This window comes from Gopherus flavomarginatus, chromosome 24, assembly GCF_025201925.1.
Source record: "Gopherus flavomarginatus isolate rGopFla2 chromosome 24, rGopFla2.mat.asm, whole genome shotgun sequence".
Classification (NCBI taxonomy): Eukaryota; Metazoa; Chordata; order Testudines; family Testudinidae; genus Gopherus; species Gopherus flavomarginatus.
Window position 1 is genome coordinate 2,824,747 of NC_066640.1, and position 20,615 is coordinate 2,845,361.

General features: G+C 52.7%; 1 protein-coding gene across 2 annotated transcripts in view; it reads left to right on the forward strand.

Moving 5' to 3' along the window:
* The window catches only part of LOC127040025 (potassium voltage-gated channel subfamily V member 2-like), a 346,324-nt gene extending 337,306 nt beyond the window's left edge, over window positions 1–9,018 (forward strand). For both annotated transcript variants that reach the window (XM_050933762.1, XM_050933763.1), the window contains exons 2-3: window positions 1,087–3,046; window positions 8,266–9,018. In XM_050933762.1, coding sequence (XP_050789719.1) covers window positions 1,784–3,046; window positions 8,266–8,538 — 1,536 coding nt within the window. In that variant the 5' untranslated portion in view covers window positions 1,087–1,783 and the 3' untranslated portion in view covers window positions 8,539–9,018. The remainder of the gene's footprint in view (window positions 1–1,086; window positions 3,047–8,265) is intronic.
* The last annotated feature ends 11,597 nt before the right edge of the window (window positions 9,019–20,615 follow it).

Genomic DNA, 20,615 nt, shown 5'->3' on the forward strand with positions numbered 1-20,615 from the left:
CAGTCATTCAAATTTTCATAGTGATATTTAGCAAATTCAGTTATACCAACTCCCTTTCAGGCTCCTTTGGAGCTACTTACACATGTTTATAGGAGTCTAATGTGGTCTAATTTGTATTCTGGTTCTCCATTGCTCTGCCCTGTGTGTTTTCATTTACAGTGTGCAGAGTGGTATAAAATGCTACCAGATCAGAATGGTTTACATTGCTGTAAATGACTGCACAAGGTCGAGGGAAGCACAGCAGGTCCTCTGCCACCAGAAGAAAGTAATTTAAAGCAGGGTTATGGCTAGTAAAGAAGTGGAACTTAAACATCTTCTAACTCCTAGCTTGCAAGTTACACCAAACTTGGGACTCCCATAGACTTTGATAGTGTAGGTGCAAGTAGGTTTAAGCTGGAGGGGGCCATGTTTCTATGCCAGTGTAAGGGGTTCTAACATGCCACCTCTGAATATGTCACCGGGTATCTAGAGGAAGGCAAATGCACAGAGTTATTAGACCCAGCTGCTTCAATCCAAAAAGCATGGTGGTCTTGGAAGAGTCACTAACTCAAGGTCCTGTGATGCATTATAGTAGCAAGAGAATGGGCTCCATGCAAAGCTCATCAAGTCATGGAGCAGGGAGGTCCTTCTGTGCAGCTCTGGGCACTTCATTACCGGAAAGTTATAGACAATTTATAGCATCAGAGGGGTAGCCGTGTTAGTCTGGATCTGTAAAAAGCAACAAGGAGTCTGACAAAGTGGGTATTCACCCACGAAAGCTTATGCTCCAATATATCTGTTAGTCTTTAAGGTGCCACAGGACTCTCTGTTGCTTTTTACAGACAATTGATAATGTTCCAAGAGGAGCCACAGGAATGGGTGAAAACCGGGAGGAGGGCTGAGCGTTGTCTTTCTCTTAGCATCTAGCCCTTTCCACTTTACAAACATTCATTCATTAAGCCTCTCTGAGAAGTAGGTCAGCACCAGTATCCCCATCTGACAGAAGTGGTGGATCCCCCTATCGCTTATAACTGGACTGTACAAAGCATCGAGCGACTCTACAGGGAGGGCCCTGGGCTGGCTTGGGAATGAGCTAGGACCCAATAGGTCTTTTCCATCGCTAGTCTATGTGTCGCAGTGTCTCTTGTTGCAGTGACACAGAAAAGTGGTGACAGAATGGAGCCATAGCGATTCCATTAAAACACAGATGCTTGATGAATGAATAAATCTCAGAGCAGTATCTCAGCTTGGTGGCCCATGGAGGTAAAAGCTGTTAGACGTTCCCAGACAGTTCTATTCCTGTTGCCTCCTTGGCACTTGAGACAGTGGTAGGAGTTAAATGACCATGAGACGGGCCATGTGCCCTTCAGTTAGGTTCAGAAACGGAAATGATAAATGGTTGTCTCCCTGCCTGAAAGGGGGCTAGTTTGTGGTAGAAACAACCAGCTAAAATGGAGGCAACTAGAAAAAGAATGATAGAAATGCTTGTATGGAAATAGTTCCTTATATAAAGGGTTAAAACGTCAATCTTATTATTGTCTTAAGGTGCTAGAACTTAGCTGTCTCCGGCCTCCGCAGTATAAGCCCAGTTGCTCAGTCTGATAAGCAATCAGCTTTGTCAGCCCAGCACGGCAGGGGATCAGCACTGAAGCAGCTTGTGCCCATGGAGGCTGAAGGTGGGGTGCTTTTGATCGCCTCTTTACGAGTATAGGGAGCTTTTCTTAGCACGCGCCCAATGGAAGCATTACCATGAAATCAAAGCTGTCAACCCTCAGGCTGTCATTTTGAGGATCTCTGGTGTGAAATGCCAGGTACCATGAAGCAAGTGGGGAAGAGGCGCGCAAGCCTCTCTGCCAGTCTGAAAATCGGGGACCACCGTGGGTGTTGTCAGACGCCAGAGGAAGAAGAGGTCTACTTCCCGTTTGCACAAGACAGTGTGGTGAAGCAGTGGAGCTCCATGCACAATGTGACTGAGAGGAGCCAGGAGAAAAGCCAGGATCCTCCCCGACAGAGCAGATGCTTCCTCAACATCAACGTTGGGGGCAAATCTTTCCAGATTCCTTACAAAATGGCTGCCCGTTTCCCCATCACCAGAATCGGGAAGCTGGCCATCTCCACGGACCCCATGAAGAAGCTGAAACTTTGTGATGACTACTCGGTGCAGAGAAATGAGTACTTCTTCGACCGAGACCCTTTAATCTTCCATTACATCTTCCATTTTTACCGCAGCGGGGTCCTGTGGATCATGGATGAGCTGTGCCCCACTAACTTTGTGGAGGAAATTGAGTACTGGGGTATCCACCTGAAATATTCCCAGCGGTGCTGCCGGATCCTGTTTGAGGAGAAGCAAGATGAGCTCAAAGAGTGCCTGAAAATACAGCGGGAGCTGGAGGCAGAGCTAGAGCCCATGGAGCGGGAGGAGAACTTTGAGGGAAAGTGTCTGGGGGAGTTCCGAAAGGCTGTCTGGAACCTCACTGAGAAACCCTACTCCTCCACCCCTGCTAAGATCATCGCTGTCATGTCCAGCTTCTTTGTGCTGATCTCCATTGTAGGCATGACGCTCAGCACAGTGGAGGAGATGCAGCTCAAGACTGGGAAGGCATTCATGGAGCAGCTGGAGACCATCTGTGCCGTCTTCTTCACCTCCGAGTACCTCATGCGGCTTATATCCACAGCCACCTTTCCGAAGTTTCTGCGGGCAGCGTTCAATGCCATTGACCTGGTGGCCATCCTGCCCTTCTACATCCAGATTCTCTTTGAGCACCTGGATGAAGGGGATGCACTTTACCACGAGGAGCGTCACAAAATGGAGAGTGTGGGCAAGCTGGGGAAAGTCCTGAAACTCATCAAACTCATGCGGATTTTTCGCATCCTCAAGCTAGCACGTCACTCCACTGGCCTGAGGGCCTTCGGCTTCACCATGCGCCAGTGCTACCAGCAGGTGTGCTGCCTCCTCCTCTTCATTGCGCTGGGCGTTTTCACTTTCTCGGCTTTGATGCACTCTGTGGAACATGATGTCCCCGGCACCAACTTCACCAGCATCCCTGATGCCTGGTGGTGGGCAGCGGTAAGATGCAGTCACCCCACGTAAAGGGAAATGTGTGGGTGGGGTACACATGGGCAACTGAATCTGCTGGGGCTGCCATAGGGACATTCGCCACCTCTGCTGGCCAGAAGTCTCCCCCAATGTGAGCAGTAACTGCTGGGCTCAGGCCTGAATACAGAGGCTGCCCAGTCCCCTGCTGACTCTGGAGGGGGAAGCTGGCGACTGGGAGTTTGGCAGCAAAGCACAGTACATGGGTCCCATCAGGGAGTGAGACACCGGGCTTGGGGGCTCCTGCCTCACAGCACAGGACACTAGCCGTGGTGTCAGGGATACCCAGGTGGGGACAGGCAGACGGACCTGGCTCTGTGACACAGCAGTTCAGCGAACTCAAGGACAGTGAGGAGCTGTAGCTGAGAACCAAACCCTGGCAGAGCTAGCGTCTAACCAGACCGATGTGAGCCAGGAACTGAGAGCCTTGGCCAAGGAAGCGCAGGACACTCATGCCCCAGGCATCACGACCATCCATGCAGCACTGGGAACATGCAGAGCACCACGTCTAGTTATTGGGGTAGGGTGCTAAACCCTCAGGATCCAGGAACAGTGAGCATCTGTGACTGGTACTCATGGCGCCCATTCTCTAGGACACAGGGAAGGGAGTTCCTGCACAGCACACGGCAGGAGGGATAGGGCAAGAGGGACACAAGCAGCAGTGCCTGGGATTATGCTGGAGAGGAGAACTGTGTCTGGGGCCACCAGAAGGAGGGGGAGGGTAAACCCGGATCAATGTCAGAGCCGGTGACAGGATGGAGGGGTTGGAGATCAACTATGAAGGGGTTTGGGCCAGGGGTCATGAGCAAGGGGCACACAAGTCAGGTTGCAGCCTAGGTATAAGGGGGATGCACAGATTAGGATCCTGGGGACTGAGGAAGGTACATGGATTTGTCGGGCTCATGCAGGGGAAGGGAGACACATGGCTCAGCCCTGGGCTCGCAGGGTCTAATGAGAAAATGCGCAGCTCAGAACCCAAACATGGGTCTACGAAGGGGAAACAGATTGGCCTGGGTTTGTGCAGTGGGAGAGCGACACAGGTTGAGTCTGGGCTCATGGGGGATGAGTGGAGAAACCATTCTGGCCTGAGCTTGGGTGGGGGAAGAGGGGCCCAGACTGGGGCATAGGGAAGGACTCTTATATCTCAGGTCCAGGGAGGTGTTTATAGAACCTTGTGTGGTACGGGGGTCACACCAAGTTATGGCCAGTGATTCCCATGCTAATGAGCACCATTGAAAATCTGCTGCCCTTGTATTAGCACACAGCAGGCAGGAAATCAGTTAAAGCACTGGAGACTGAAGGGTTAACCAGGGCTTTCCTTTCAATAGTTTGTCTCCCTTCCCTGCAGGAGTGTGGTGTCTTTTCTAGGGGAGAGCCCACAGCTTCCTGCTCTTTCTCAATGGAATCGGAAGTTCCTGTGGGGATGCACATTGGGTCAGAGATTATTCTGAGATGCTAAAGTCCACTCTTGTCTCTTTCAAAGACAAGAGCTCAAAGGAAAAAGAAAAGAGAGGAACGCTCAGCTCAGCTGCTGAGAGAATTACAGATGTAGTAGCAAAAAGAACAGGAGTACTTGTAGCACCTTAGAGACTAACAAATTTATTTCAGCATAAGCTTTCGTAGGCTACAGCTCACTACGAGTTTTTTCATGAAGTTGATGGATTTCCACTCCATTTCTGCCTCTCAGAGTTGGCAAATTTTTACCAGGTTTGGGCTAAAGGGATGTGCAGAGCTGGCCATGGGCTCACAGTCAAAGGTGCTGCTGTCCTGGCCAACTAAACCAGATTCTGATTTGACAGAAGGAAAGAGGTGAGGGTGGGAAAATTCCCTGCCAGTGAGTGGGTGTGATCAGGAATCTCAGGTTCACAGCCCTGGAGTTAACCAGACACATGCAGTGACGGTATCTGAATCTCTGGGCTGGGCTGGTCAGGACATCTGTTAGGGTTAGGAGAGTGGAGGCCTAGCAGGATGATGGTCCATTCTGGGTACCGGGAATGGATGACAGAACTCACTCCTTGTCCTGAAGCACGAAGTCCACTCCAGCCTGTCAGGCCAAGCTTCAGCAAGTGACCCTCTGAAAATCCATGTCTAAAATGTCTAGGCGGCAGTAATCTCACCACGTCCAAACTGCACAATCAAAACACTGAGTCAGTGATTCTATTTATGTTCCTTTCCTGTCGTTGGTTTGTTTCCTGTCATTCTAACACCATCTTGGTTGGTAGGAAAACCGTAATTTTGCGACCTCTACAGTAGCCTTGAAGACCCTCAGTGAATTACTGTATCTGAAGCACATCTCCTTTGTGCTGAACTCCTGGGGCCTGGTATACCAGTGCCCTGCCATTGCTTTGTGCAGCCATTTATTTACTCCAGGGCACGGTGGGTGTGAAACTCTGCCATCCTGATCTGGAGGCATCTGTCACGCACCTTTCACTGTCCTGAGCATTGACACAAGGGGTGGGAGATGGGTGGGTGGGAATCAGCCCCGTGTCTCCTAGAAGCTTTTGAAATAAACTTTTGTCACCATTCACCAGATTTGGGCAGTTAAGGGCTTGGCTACACTTGGAAGTTGTTTCTGATTAAGGTGGAGCGTTGATGTAAAGTGCAATAACTGTCTTAGTTCTTTCCAGAATAAGAGTCTACACATGGAGCTAATCAGGAACAGCTTCCTGCGTGTAGACGAGCCCATGGGATTTAGACATCTGCAGGACAGAAGCTAAGAAGAAGGGGAGTGTTGTAGCCATGTTGGTCACAAGCTCTTTTATTGGAGCAACTTCTGTTGGGCAGAGAGACGAGCTTTCGAGCTCCACAGAGCTAGACCGGAAGAAGAACAAACTAACTAAAAGTTTATTAACTAGGAGAAAGAAATGAGAATTATGTGTGAGGTTAAAGCAGGTCAGCACACACACCCAAATGAGGTACAGGCAGGTTTCAAAAGGTTTCAAATTACTAGAAATTTCTGTAGTAAGCAGACTCTGTATCATTTGGGGCTAATCCAGGCAAAACAGGTGGGCTTATGCTTAGAAATCTTGCCCCTTAGAGTACAAGCAGCATAGGAATCCAGCTTCTCCTTGTCAGGAATTTTTATTTCTTCTCCCCACATCCAAAGTGATAGAACAAGTGTTGGTGCCTGACTCCTCTTCATGTGAGTGGGGAGGGCAGTCAACAAAGTCTATGTCCTTTTGATGTCTTACCATGGCTCATTTGGTTTCAAAGGCCGGCTTGTCTGCAGGCCTGTCACTTTACTCCAGGGGTCCCCCCTCTTACCCCTGTCCATGCCCCCCCCCAGGAATGGGAGTGGGGCTGCAGCTCCAGGAGAGGGGGCACCTGGACTGGGATAAGGAAGCTGAGGCTGGGGTCACAGCTGGGGGCGGGAATGGCGCCCCGGGTGCAGGGACAGCAGCTATGGACAGAGCCGGGGTCAGGAGCGCAGCTGGGTGGTGCTGCCTCCCTGGCCCCCGTGGGGGCTGGCCCAGGCACCAGCCACACACCCAGCTGTAAACGATTGTTTACACAGTTTCAGGGCAACTGGTCCCTCAGGGTCTTCTACTCTTAGGCTTTTGACTCCCAGCCATCACCTCTCTTGGGAGGTGACCCGCGACTCACTCCCTCCTGACCGGGGTATTTCCAGGCCACACAGTTCCCTGCCTACATTGTGATATCCCCAGCAAGCCAGGCTGTGCTTTGCTTTCTCTCCAGAGGCTATGACCAGTGTTTTGCCTGCAGTCACAAGTTACCACACAACTCTTTCTAAGCAAGCACCTTTATTCTTATGGTGAAAGCGTTACAGAGAAAACACATTAAAAACAGTAGAAGAACCTACACACATCCTGAAACACTTATGAGAGGTCATCGCCCAATTCCAAATGTCGGCTCTGGTGAGAGTCAGTACTTCAAACCTCACGGCTGAGTTTTCCCCATGGTTACAATTTCATAACTGTCTCGGATACAGAGCCAGAGCACCAGCTAGGCAGTTCAGCCATTTCTTTCACAGCTTGGTGTTTGAGCTTCAGTCTCCAGGAACAGGTAACAACAAATAATCACCCTTTTCTTAGGACATAGCTAAGTCTATTCATACCTGGCACATTTTCAATATAGTCCTTTGAACTCCTAAGTCACATCTGTCACATCTCCCCCTAGAGAGATTACATCCAATCCTGGCCCATCCTAAAACAAAGCCATTCAGTTAATACAATGGACCCCAAACATACTTAAACTTAAGTGGATAATGTCTCCCAAGGATAAGCAGGAAATTGCCGTACTTGTCACACTTGTGATGAAGAGCACAGTGAGCAATTGTTCGTCATGTCCACCAAGAGAAGGACAAGAGGATTTGGCTTGGTTTACCGCCAGGGAGCTCTAGGTTGGAAATTCAGAAAAACTTGCTAACTCTCAGGGTAGTTAAGCACTGGACCAGGTTACAAAGGGAGGGTGTGGAATCCCCGTCACTGGAGGGTTTTAAGAACAGACTGGACAGACACCTGTCAGGGATGGCTTAGGTTTACTCAATGCTGCCTCAGCACTGGGGGACGGACTAGACCCCTTGAGGCCCCTGATTCTATAACTATCAGTACTCAAGCGATTTAGCCATTATCCTCTTTGAAATGAGGGCAGGTTACCTGCCTGGCTGACCCAGCTAACCCGAGTGTGAGGGGCTTATGTGTGGAGAGGAGGGGGTTAGGGACAGCATCCAGGTAAGATCCCACCTAACGCTTCATTGAAGACCTTCCCAGGAATTTGGGTCAGAGAAGGGGAACTCATGGATTGGTGCGTAGCTTTGAGGGCAGAGGGCGGGTGACATATGGGTTGATTCCTGGACCCGTGGGGCTGAGGGCGAACATGGTGTGGTGCCCAGGTGGTGGGGATAAGGGTGACATGGGATAGTGGGTGTGAGAGGGAAAGGCAAGCTGGGGGGAGGAGTGACAAGATGAGGCTGACCCTCAAGCTGGTCGCAGGGTTGGGCCTAGCGGAGACACCTGGAGTGGTGCCCAGCTTAGGTGTGTGGGGGGAAAGGACCCTGGAGGGCTGTGACTCAGCTGTCATGTGCAGGACACAGGATCAGGCTGTGGCAGTGGGGCTGGGGTGAGTTTCTCAGTGGTGGGGCCTGGCTCAGAAGCTGAGCAGTCCCGGAGGAGCTTGCTGGGATGTGAGCTCGGGGTGGGGCTGATCGTTTCCCTCTCTCAACCCCCTTCCAGGTCAGTCTGTCCACAGTGGGCTATGGAGACACCGTGCCTGACACAGTGCTGGGCAGGATGGTGGCGTTCGGGTGCATCTCCTTCGGCATCATTCTCAACGGGATGCCCATCTCCATCCTCTACAACAAGTTCTCCGATTACTACACCAAGCTGAAAGCCCATGAGAACGAGACCAGCCTCACACTCAGGTTCACCAAGAAGATTCGCTTTAAGGAGCGAGCCCTGAAGAAGCTGGCTGAGTGCTGCAGTGGGGATGCCCACGTCCACGGCTGAATGGGCCACCCCGTGGGTCACGTGACCGGGTTACTCTGAGCACCCACCAGGCCACCTGACCTCCCACCCAGACACCTCCCCCACCAGCAGAGCCATCCAACATGGCTACCCCACCCACCACCCAGCCCGCCCGACCTGGGTAACAGAGCTCCCAACCTGACTACCCGGCTTCCCCCCATCAACTTAGTCACTGGACCTCCCAGCCTGGCTACCCCACCTCCACCCTAGACACACACACCCAGCTAGACGTGGATACTCCACCCTACAACTCAGCCGTCCATCTGGCTATTCTAGACACTCAGCCCCCTTGCCCAAGTAGGCTTCGTGGAATTGCCCACCTACTTCCTGGGCCTGGCCCCTGCACCTCCAGGGAACATGCACATTCGCTGTGAGGGAGACCCAGGGCCGGCGTTAGCATTTAGGCAGCCTAGGCAATCGCCTAGGGTGCCAGATTAATTGGTGAGCGCCGTTTTGCCGGAGGGGGTGGCAGGCAGCTCCGGTGGAGCTGCCGCAGTGCTGCCTGCGGACAGTCGGCTGCTCGCGCGGCTCCGGTGGACCTCCCGCAGGCACCACTGCGGCAGCTCCCCTGGAGCCGCGGACCAGCAGACCCTCCGCAGGCACCACTGCGGCAGCTCCACTGGAGCCGCGGGACCAGCACACGGGGCAGCGAAATTGCCGTCTGCCTAGGGCGCTCAAACCCCTAGCGCCGGTCCTGGGGAGACCCTGGGATGTAGGAACGCATGAGTGAGAGCAGCAGGTTAGGCCTGCATTTGCAATGTGATACGGCTGCAAAACTGTCCAGGCCATTTGTAGGGCGGAAGCAGAGAGGCGACCGAGCCTCTGCTGTGACCTGCCTGGAATGTCACACTCATTCCTGGACAGCCCAGTCCTGGGGACAGACTGTCAGGGCAGGAGCTCAGAGAAGAGCAACAAAAAGGACCCAGGGGCTGGAGGGATGGAGTGTGGGGCACAGCTGAAGCTGCCTGGCTTGGCTCAGGGACTTGGGTAGGCCTGAGAATGCTCTCCAAGCCGAGAGGAAGCAGGGAATTAATGTGACCCCTGCAGGCACAATTAGGCTGAATGGAGGAACATTCCCCAGCAGTCAGCTGTATCAGGCTGAGACTTAGTCACCCCCCAGGAAAGCGTGGAAGCCCCACTGCTGCTGAGAGAACTAGCTGAGGCAAAGCCAGATAGGATATGCAGCTAAGGGCTGCTCTGCCCTGGGCTGGGCCCCAGGGCCTGATGGGACATCAAAGGTCTTTTCTAGCTTTTGTGCCCCAGGCAGAACCCAATGGACGCCACTGAGAAATAGTGTCTCTACCCCAAAGAAGCTTTTACAACTGGAGCGCCGAGCCTGGGCCATGGCATAGGGGAAGAGCTGTAGAGCGGGAAGCAGGAGGGGGCCAGGGGATGCAGTGTGGGCGTGGCCATGGATGGCTGTTTGGGAAGGCTGAGCCTCCCCCAGCCTATGATACCCACTGCCCATGCTGGCTGGGGCAGTGGTGGTGCTGCTGAGCTCTTCTGCAAACTCCCTTTTGGGGGTCGGGGGGCTGTTCTCACGCTGCTGCTCTGTTGGCGCCTGGGAAATCTGTCTGCTAGAGGGTGAGCCTGAGACTGTATCAGCAGGAATGTTCCGCCAATAAAACAGAATGGGACAGTGGGTCATATTCACTGGCAAATGTCTCTGTGCCTGCGCCAGGGAGAGCAGGTTGGCGGAGCCAGTACTGTCTGTAGATTAGCCAGGGGAAGCTGTTTGCAGATATTGGTCACAAGAGATTTTGCAAATTCAAACATAGATTCCCTTCATAGTCTGCCTTCTATGGACCCTGGGCTGAATGTTTTACATGGTACCCACTGCATTCATGGGCAGATCTCTTCTTTTGGTGCAAGAGTCCAGTGATCTCTGTGCGCAGGTGTGTCTGTGGGTGTCTGCTCATGGCCCAGTGTATGGTGGTGCTTGTGCTTTAAACGCCCGGTTGTGCAGACTCAGCTGCCCTTCTGTAGCTGTGTGTGAGGGCGCTCAGCTGTACCCTTCCCTGCATCTTCCTTGTGCGTGAGGAGATTTGCTATAATGGCCAAACCTTGAAGCGTTAGTGGGCACAGGGCCGGCTTTAGGAAGCGCGGGGCCCAATTCGAACATTTTTGGCAGGGCCACGGCAGGGATGACAAAAAAAAAAAAGTGGAAAAAAAAGCCATTCATTTCTTCCATGTATTATTTACTTTCCATAACTATATAAATAATAAAATTGTATATTATGTACATTGCACCATATATGCTGTTGATTGGTTATTAATGACTGCCGTTTCACATGTGTGGGTCCCAGCTGTTCCCTGCCCCCCGCATTGAAGCAGGTGTGCAGGGTTACTGTCCTGGAACTGCAGGGACGTGGGGCTGGCTGGAGGCAGGGCAGGGGCTGACTGGAGGTAGGGTCTGGCTGCAAGCAGGGCAAGGGGTGTGGGGCTGGTTGGAGATAGGGGGGTGTGTGGGGCGGGCTGGCTTCAGGCAGGGCCGCAGGGGGCTGCAGCAGGGGTTGGCTGGAGACAGGGCAGGGTGTGCAGGGCTGGTGCGGGCAGCAGTGTGTGTGGGGCTGGCTGGCTTTGGGCAGGGCCACAGGGGTGTGTGGCAGGGGTTGACTGGAGACATGGCAGGGGGTTTGACGGGCTGGCTGCAGGCAGGGGGAGCGGGGCTAGTGTGGGCAGGGCAGGGGGTGCAGCAGAGGCAGCTAGAGCCCCAGCCCTTTAAATAGTCCCCAAGCTCCCTGCTATCCCAGGGCTTTGGGGGCTATTTAAAGGGCCAGGGGCTCCCCAGCTTCTACCCTGCCCTGGACCTTTTAAATAGCCGCAGGAGCCCTGGGGAATGCATGGAGGTGGCGGGGCTCTGGCGGCTATTTGAAGGACCAGGGTGGCAGAGGCAGCTGGAGCCCTGGCCCTTTAAATAGCCCCCGGAGCCCCTCACTACCCCAGGGCTCTGGAGGCTATTTAAAGGGCCTGGAGCTCCAGCCGGGAGAGCGGGCCGCGGGGCTTGCCACGCTCTGGCCGGAGCTCCAGCCAGGAGAGCGGAGCCGCGGGGCTTGCTGCGCTCGGGCCGGGGCTCCAGCTGGGAGAGCGGGGCTTGCCGCGCTCAGGCCGGGAGAGCAGGGCCGCAGGGCTTGCCGCGCTCCCGCCTGCGCTTCCCTCAAGGGAGCGGGACCATGGAAGACCCCAGAGTAGATCGCAGCCAGGGACCCGGGGTACGTTTAAAGAAAAAAAAAGTGTCTAAGGTGCGGGGCCTTCTTAGGCGCGGGACCCGATTCCTGGGAATTGGGCGAATCGGCCTAAAGCCGTCCCTGAGTGGGTAACTCAGACAGTTCACACTCTTATAAAGGCAAAACTACTCCAGCTAGAAACCACAAACCCGTTGAGTTATGGGCTGGGCCAGCTCCAGCTTTTTTGCTGCCACAAGCAGCGAAGGGGAAAAAAGAAAAAAAAGCCACAATTGGCAGCACTTTGGCGGCAGCTCTACCGCACTGCTTCATTCTTCGGCAGCACTTTGGCAGCAGGTCCTTCTCTCCAAAAGGGACCGAGGGACCCACCACCAAATTGCAACCGAAGATCTGGACGTGCTGCCCCCTCCAATTGGCCACCCCAAACACTTGCTTTCTGCGCTGGGGCCTGGAGCTGGCCCTGGTTATGGGCCCCATCAGGGAATAAACCTCATGCTAAGTGTAAAGAAAATTGGTTTGGTGTTTCCTTTTCTTTTCTTCAATTTTTATTGAACTAAACAACAGCTATACAAGAAAAAAATGCAAATGATGAATCAGAGTTTGCCATAAAGCCATTGCTGTTGGCCACAGAATACATCTCTCAGCAGAGATTTCCTGATTCTGATCAGCAGAAAAATCAGTAAGATTTACCAGGGTTTGGGATATTTTCTATGGGCCCAGGTTGGCCACCTGTACATGAGGTAGTACCTTTCCTTGCAGTGGCAGTGGGAGTTATTCACTGTTCAGCAGAAGGGTACCAGGCTCTCTCTAGCCACATATAGGGCCCGTTTTTGCTCACTGGAACACAGCTGTGTGGGGTGCTAAGGGTTCCCAATGCTCACAGTTTTACTGCAAGCTTCCTGATAAATGGTGTTTTTCTTAAAGTGCCAGCTCAGGGTGCCTGGTAATTACACGAGAATCTCAGCTTGTAGCTAAGTTAAAACCTTGATCGTACCAACCCTCAACTCTCACCTCCCAGAAGGCAAATAAAAGAACCCAGAATTTATCATTAAAAAAATCTCATGATTTTGAAGAGAATCTCGTGGTTAGGGAGGTCTGACTTGTGGGTTTTGAGGCTGGTGACACTGAGGGAAAATACCAGCTGCTCACTCACCCTCTGCCACAGGTGAGGGTGGGGGAGGAGAGGGAATGCTCAGCCTCTCCCCCAATTCACTGGCCAGTGAAACGGAGCTGGTGTGAAGGGGCAAATAAGCTGCTTCCTTTTTAGTGCTGCAGTAGTTTACTGTCCCCAGAGCCAAAGGGGGAGCAGGGAAGGAGTTGTGACTGAGTAACCAGACACTCTGGGCTCCCTCTGGGAGTGGCAGGGGCTGCACCATCCTCTCTGGCTCAGTCTAGCCCTTAATGCAGCGCTATGCTGTTTGTGCTATGGAGATCAAATCTCCCCATTTCTCCATTTGCTGAATGAAATATACTGGGGAAGGTTCCCAGTGCCACAGCAGTGAGGAGTGGCTTCCTAAGGAGGAGACAGAACAGATCTGCACTGAATCTATCCTGTTATGCCCTAATACCCAACCCCGGGGGGAGATTAATTTGTGCTTCAACGTTTACTCCCTGGGGCCAGGAGCAGTGCCAGGGTTTCTGATGCCCTAGGCGGACGGCCATTTCGCCGCCCCCCGCGGGTCCGGTGGACCTACCGCAGTCATGCCGGCAGACGGTCCGCTGCTGGAAAGGCTCCGGGGGAGCTGCCGCAGTGATGCCCGTGGGCGGTCCGCTGGTCTAAAGGCTCTGGTGGACCTGCCGCTGGCATGACTGCGGTAGGTCCACCGGACCTGCGTGCCGCCCCCCCGGCAAAATAGCACCCCCCAAAAATTCTGGAGTCCTAGGCCATTGCCTAGGTTGCCTAAATGGTAGCGCCAGCCCTTCCTGGGGCAGAGCTCAAACCTACAACCCCTGGACTTTGAAGGCTGAGGTTTTACTGCCTGAGCTACAAAACCCCCTTTGCAGTGACTGCCCAAATGTGGGACATTGCTACAACTGCATGGGTGGATGAGACAGGGAATGACCTTTGCCCTCCAAGGGATTTCACAAGTGTACCATTCTGCAAGGCCAACTCTGAAGATTAAAAACCCCAGGAACTGCTGGAGGCTCATGGAAGGGGCACAGAACTAGCCTGGAGCTGGGAGGCAGAACGGATGGGGTGCATGTGAAAGGACAGAATTAATTTCTGGACAGAGGGTGGGATCCTGCAGCAGAGGCCAATGTTGCCTTAGTAAATTTGGGCACTCTGGCAATCCCAATTACCACTTACATTTGGGGGTTGGGCACGAGGAGATCAAAGGACCAAACACTACAATATTATTATTAGGAATTGCAAAGGGGTTGAACAAGTCACCACAGTGGGGATCAAAATCAATGTGAGGAACCTGCAGGAACCGACCATTCCCACCAACCTGTTCCTTAAGGACCTGGGACCCTCCAAGGTGGACCCACATCTACATAAGAACATAAGAACCGCGCTGCTGGGTCAGACCGAAGGCCCATCTAGCCCAGTATCCTGTCTGCCGACAGTGGCCAATGCCAAGTGCCCCAGAGGGAATGAACAGAACAGGGAATCATCAAGTGATCCATCCCATCACCCATTCCCAGCTTTTGGCAAACAGAGGCTAGGGACACCATCCCTGCCTGGCCAATAGCCATTGATGGACCTATCCTCTATGAACTTATCTAGTTCTTTTTTGAACCCTATGATAATCCTGGCCTTCACAACATCCTCTGGCAAAGACTTCCACAGGTTAACTGTGCATTGTGTGAAGAAATACTTCCTTTTGTTTGTTTTAAACCTGTTGCCTGTTAATTTTGTTTGGTGACCCCCTAGTTCTTGTTCTTTATTTACTTTCTCCACGCCAGTCATGTTTTTCATAGAATCATAGAATATCAGGGTTGGAAGGGACCTCAGGAGGTCATCTAGTCCAACCCCCTGCTCAAAGCAGGACCAACCCCAACTAAATCATCCCAACCAGGGCTTTGTCAAGCCTGACCTTAAAAACCTCTAAGGAAGGACATTCCACCACCTCCCTACGGAACCCATTCCAGTGCTTCACCACCCTCCTCTTGAAAAAGTTTTTCCTAATATCCAGCCTAAACCTCCTCCACTGCAACTTGAGACCATTACTCCTTGCTCTGACATCAGGTACCACTGAGAACAGTCTAGATCCATCCTCTTTGGAACCCCCTTTCAGGTAGTTGAAAGCAGCTATCAAATCCCCCCTCATTCTTCTCTTCTGCAGACTAAACAATCCCAGTTCCCTCAGCCTCTCCTCAGAAGTCATGAGCTCCAGACCCCTAATCATTTTTGTTGCCCTCCGATGGAATCTTTCCAATTTTTCCACATTCTTCTTGTAGTGTGGGGCCCAAAACTGGACACAGTACTCCAGATGAGGCCTCACCAACATCGAATAGAGGGGAATGAGCACATCCCTTGATCTGCTGGCAATGCCCCTATGTATACAGTCCAGAATTCTGTTAGCCTTCTTGGCAACAAGGGCACACTGTTGACTCATATCCAGCTTCTCATCCACTGTAACCCCTAGGTCCTTTTCTGCAGAACTGCTTCCAAGCCATTCGGTCCCTAGTCTGTAACAGTGAATGGGATTCTTCCATCCTAAGTGTAGGACTCTACACTTCTCCTTGTTGAACCCTCATCAGGTTTCTTTTGGCCCAATCCTTTAGTTTGTCTAGGTCCCTCTGTATCCTATCCCTGCCCTCCAGCGTGTCTACCACTCCTCCCAGTTTAGTGTCACCTGCAAACTTGCTGAGGAAGCAGTCCATGCCATCCTCCAGATCATTAATGAAGATATTGAACAAAACCGGCCCCAGGACCGACCCTTGGGGCGCTCCACTTGATACCAGCTGCCAACTAGACATGGAGCCATTGATCACTACCCGCTAAGCCTAATGATCTAGCCAGCTTTCTATCCACCTTATAGTCCATTTATCCAGCCCATACTTCTTTAACTTGCTGGCAAGAATACTGTGGGAGACCGTGTCAAAAGCTTTGCTAAAGTCAAGGAATAACAGGTCCACTGCTTTCCTCTCATCCACAGAGCCAGTTATCTCCTCATAGAAGGCAATTAGGTTAGTCAGGCATGACTGGCCCTTGGTGAATCCATGCTGACTGTTCCTGATCATTTTCCTCTCCTCTAAGTGCTTCAGAATTGATTCCTTGAGGACCTGCTCCATGATTTTTCGAGGCACTGAGGTGAGGCTGACTGGCCTGTAGTTCCCCGGATCCTCCTTCTTCCCTTTTTTAAAGATGGGCACTACATTAGCCTTTTTCCAGTCATCCGGGACCTCCCCCGATCGCCATGAGTTTCCAAAGATAATGGCCAAGGGCTCTGCAATCACATCAGCCAACTCCTTTAGCACCCTCGGATGCAGCGAATCCGGCCCCATGGACTTGTGCTCGTCTAGTTTTTCTAAATAGTCCTGAACCATTTCTATCTCCACAGAGGGCTGGTCACCTTCTCCCCATACTGTGCTGCCCAGTGCAGCAGTCTGGGAGCTGATCTTGTTTGTGAAGACAGAGGCAAAAAAATCATTGAGTTCTTCAGCTTTTTCCACATCCTCTTTCACTAGGTTCCCTCCTCCATTCAGTAAGCAGCTCACACTTTCCTTGACTTTCTTCTTGTTGCTAACATACTTGAAGAAACCCTTCTTGTTACTCTTAACCTCTCTTGCTAGCTGTGACCTCAATCATATCCTCCCTTAGTCATCTCTTTTCCAAGCTAAAAAGTCCCAGTCTTATTAATCTCTCCTCATATGGAAGCCGTTCTATAACCCAATCATTTTTTTTTGTCCTTTTCTGAACCCTTTTGAACTCCAATATACACCTCTACCCCACTATAACGGGACCCAGTATAACATGGGTTTATGTTTAGCACAGTAGCAGTGGGGCTCCAGCGGCACTTTAAAGGGTCCAGGGCAGATGTGGGTGTGACAGCAGGGTATCAGTGCAGACACGGGAGTGAATAATGTGTGATGGCTTGGCATCAGGGCAGATGTGGGTGTGAATGGGGTGGGAAAACTGGACATCCGTGCAGACCTGGGTGTGACAGCTAGACATCGGTGCAGACCCACATGTGAATAGGGTGAGATGGCTGGACATCAGGGCAGATGTGGGTGTCAACAGGGTGTGATGGCTGGATGATGCAGAACTGTAGGATCAGCCCTGTGCAGAACTTGTGGGGAAGCATCATCAGCTGAACAAGTAACCAGGGCAGAGGGCCCCCAAGGAGACACCCCACTAACTGATCCAGACCTGAAAACCTAGAAACTCTTGTTTGTCTCTAGGGGACTCTGGTCTGAATCAAAGAATCTCAGGGTTGGAAGGGACCTCAGGAGATATCTAGTCCAACCCCCTGAAGAGACATCTGAGGAATTAACCTAGTGCAGTGCCTTCCCCAGGGCCCAGCTAGGAACCATTAGTGTTTTATATTAAATTGCAGCTATTGAAGCCATTGCACGGAGAGTATTTGCAGCTTCCCCTCTCTGCCAGCCCCAGTTAAAAACCTCTTCATTTAGCCCCTCTGGGGGTCATTGTGGGGCTCCCCAGGGTTAGTGCCCAGAGGGCTCAGTGTTTGAAGCACCTGCCTCCAAGCCCTGCCTTACCTGGTTTATCCTGGAGGGCTGGTTTCCGACAGCCCAGCAGCTGTAATAATCACATCAGTTCCCTCACAACTGCCCCACCCCCAACAGCTTCAGTGCAGGGCTATGGGTAGCTTACAGGGCAGGGGAACCCTGGGAGCAATGTAACCCGCCTGTCAAATACACAGCCAGCAGGGAAATGGGCAGGGAAGGCAGTTTGCACAAATAGTCCATCACCCCGCTCATACCTCCACGGAATGGCAGACCTGCCGTCTGACGAGTCGCTGCACGTTCCACGAGCAAACTGCGCTCTGCCCCAGAATGGGCGCAGGGAGTTGATACACGCTGCAGCCAGGGCTGGTGCTACCATTAACGCGAACTAGGCGGTTACCTAGGGCACCAAGATTTGGGAGTGCCAAAAAGCGGTGCCCCAATTTTTTTTTACAGCGTTCCTCCCAGAGGGCATGGGCGCTGCTCCGCTTCTCCCGCCTCCTGGGCTTGCAGCACCAATCAGCTGTTTGGCACCGCAAGCCTGGGAGGAGAATTAGAGCGAAGGCGGCATGCTCAGGGAGGAGGCAGGGCAGAGGTGAGCTGGGGTGCGGAGGTGCCACAGGGCTCCCGGGGGGGAGGGGGAGCTGCTGCGGGGGGACACCTCAGGGCGGGGAGGGAGCTGCCACGGGGGGGTGCCTCAGGACAGAGGGGGGGCGGGGAGCTGCCGCAGGGCTGGGGAGGGGCGCAAGGTGGAAGTTTCGCCTAGGGCTTGAAACTTCCTTGCACCGGCCCTGTCTGGAGCCTCCATTAACTGAAGGTCTGAGCTGGAGAGGAGCTGGAATATTGATGTTAAGAACCTTCACTGGTTGTTGCCATGCGTTTAAACGCCCGGGTATTTTTCACTATCCTGCTCTTGGAGTGTATTTTGCATGAGGATTATAATAATCCCTGAAAGGAGCCTGAGGCTGGCTTAGCACACGGTGTTCCTGCTTGTGCAGAACAGGCATCTGAATAAATGGGCAGGGCCCAGCCCACAGTCTGTGCTCCTAGGCAGCACAGATTTACCCAATGTTGTTTTGCCATCAAACCCGACTCAAGGTAGGAATTCAGGGATTAGCAGGTGAGGGGGGAGGGCTGGGTCCGCAGGCTAAGCAGCTGCTATTTTTGAAACGGTGTTTGAAAGAGGATTGAGACTGACTTAGCCTTGCTCGCTGCCAGTGCCAGGAGACAATGTGTCAGGATCCCTCCCATGCTGGGGACCGAGTGTCACAGCAGGAGCTGAAGGGTTTTTGCAACGTGATGAGCCCGAAGGAGGTGAAGAAGCCCCATAAGTCCCACCTAGTGACTTATCAAGATAGGGTTAAAAAAGGAATTAGATAAGTTCATGGAGGACAAGTCCATCAGTGGCTATTAGCCACGATGGGCAGGGATGGTGTCCCTAGCCTCTGTTTGCCAGAAGCTGGGAATGGGCAACAGGGGATGGATCATTTGATTGATTACCTGTTCCGACCGACTGGCTAAGCAGCAGAAAAGGACCTGGGGGTTACAGTGGATGAGAAGCTGGATGAGAGTCAGCAGTGTGCCCTTGTTGCCAAGAAGGCTAACGGCATTTTGGGCTGCATCAGTAGGAGCATTGCCAGCAGATCGAGGGAAGTGATTATTCCCCTCTATTCGGCACTGGTGAGGCCTCATCTGGAATATTTCATCCAGTTTTCGGCCCCCCCCACTATAGAAAGGATGAGGACAAATTGGAGAGAGTCCAGTGGAGGGCAACAAAGTGATTGGGGGCTGGGGCACATGACTTACGAGGAGAGGCTGAGGGAACTGGGGTTATTTAGTCTACAGAAGAGAAGAGTGAGGGGGGATTTGATAGCTGCTTTCAACTACCTGGAAGGGGGTTCCAAAGAGGATGGATCTAGATTGTTCTCAGTGGTAGCAGGTGACAGAACAAGGAGTAATGGTCTCAAGTTACAGTGGGGGAGATCTAGGTTGGATATTAGGAAAAACTTTTTCAAGAGGAAGGTGGTGAAGCACTGGAATGGGTTCCCTAGGGAGGTGATGGAATGTCCTTCCTTAGAGGTTTTTAAGGTCAGGCTTAACAAAGCCCTGGCTGGGATGATTTAGTTGGGGTTGGTCCTGCTTTGAGCAGGGGGTTGGACTAGATGACCTCCTGAGGTCCCTTCCAACCCTGATATTCTATGATTCTGTGATTCTATGTTCATTCTCTCTGGGGCACCTGGCATTTGCAGACAGGATACTGGGCTGGATGGACCTTTGATCTGACCCAGTGTGGCTGTTCTTATGCTCTTATGAGTGCCCAGCACCACCCTCCTGCAGGGATCTGTCCACAGCCAGTGCCAGATTAGCGCATATGCAAACTAGGCATGTGCCTAGTGCCCAGCTTTGTGGAGGCCCCAAATCTGAGCAACACCGTGACCCTGTGTGCCAGATTACACTGCCACTCACTCAACTCTGACCCAGCTGTTTCCCTGTCTTGATAGAGGGGCTGCCAAGCCAAACTCGAGCGGTGCTGTGACCCTGTGGTCACCCAGGCCCAGGGATGGGTTAATCCAGTCGCACTCAGCCCCTCACTCCCAAAAGAACCCACTTTCTTCCTCCTACTGAGCATCCGCCCCAGCCCTCACCCTGACCAGCTGGAGGATTGGTTAAGCTCTTCATTCACAGGGTATCTCCAGCCTCCTGCCTCTCCCTCAGCCCCTGTGAGAGGCTTTCATCAGCCAGCCCTGGCCTCTAGCAATTTCGTCGCCCCAAACACGGCGGCACGCCACGGGGCTTCGCTGCAGGGGGTCCGGTGGTCCCGCGGCTCTGGTGGACCTCCCGCAGGCATGCCTGCGGATGCTCCACCGGAGCCGCAGGACCAATGGACCCTGCGCAGGCACGCCTGCGGGAGGTCCACCGGAGCTGCCTGCCGCCCTCCTGGCAACCAGCAGAGCGCCCCTCGTGGCAAGCCGCCCCAAGCACGCACTTGGCGCGCTGTGGCCTGCAGCCAGCCCTGCCCCTGCTCACGTTATCTCTGAGTCACTGCTGCCTCTCATTGTTTAACAGCGGCTCTGAACCTTTCCAGACGACTGTCCCCCTTTCAGGAGTTGGATTTGTCCCTTGCACCCCCAAGTTTGACCTCACTTAATAACTGTTTGCTTTCAAAATCAGACATAAAAATACCAGTGTCACAGCCACACCATTACTGACAAATTGCTGACGTTCTCATTGTTACCATCT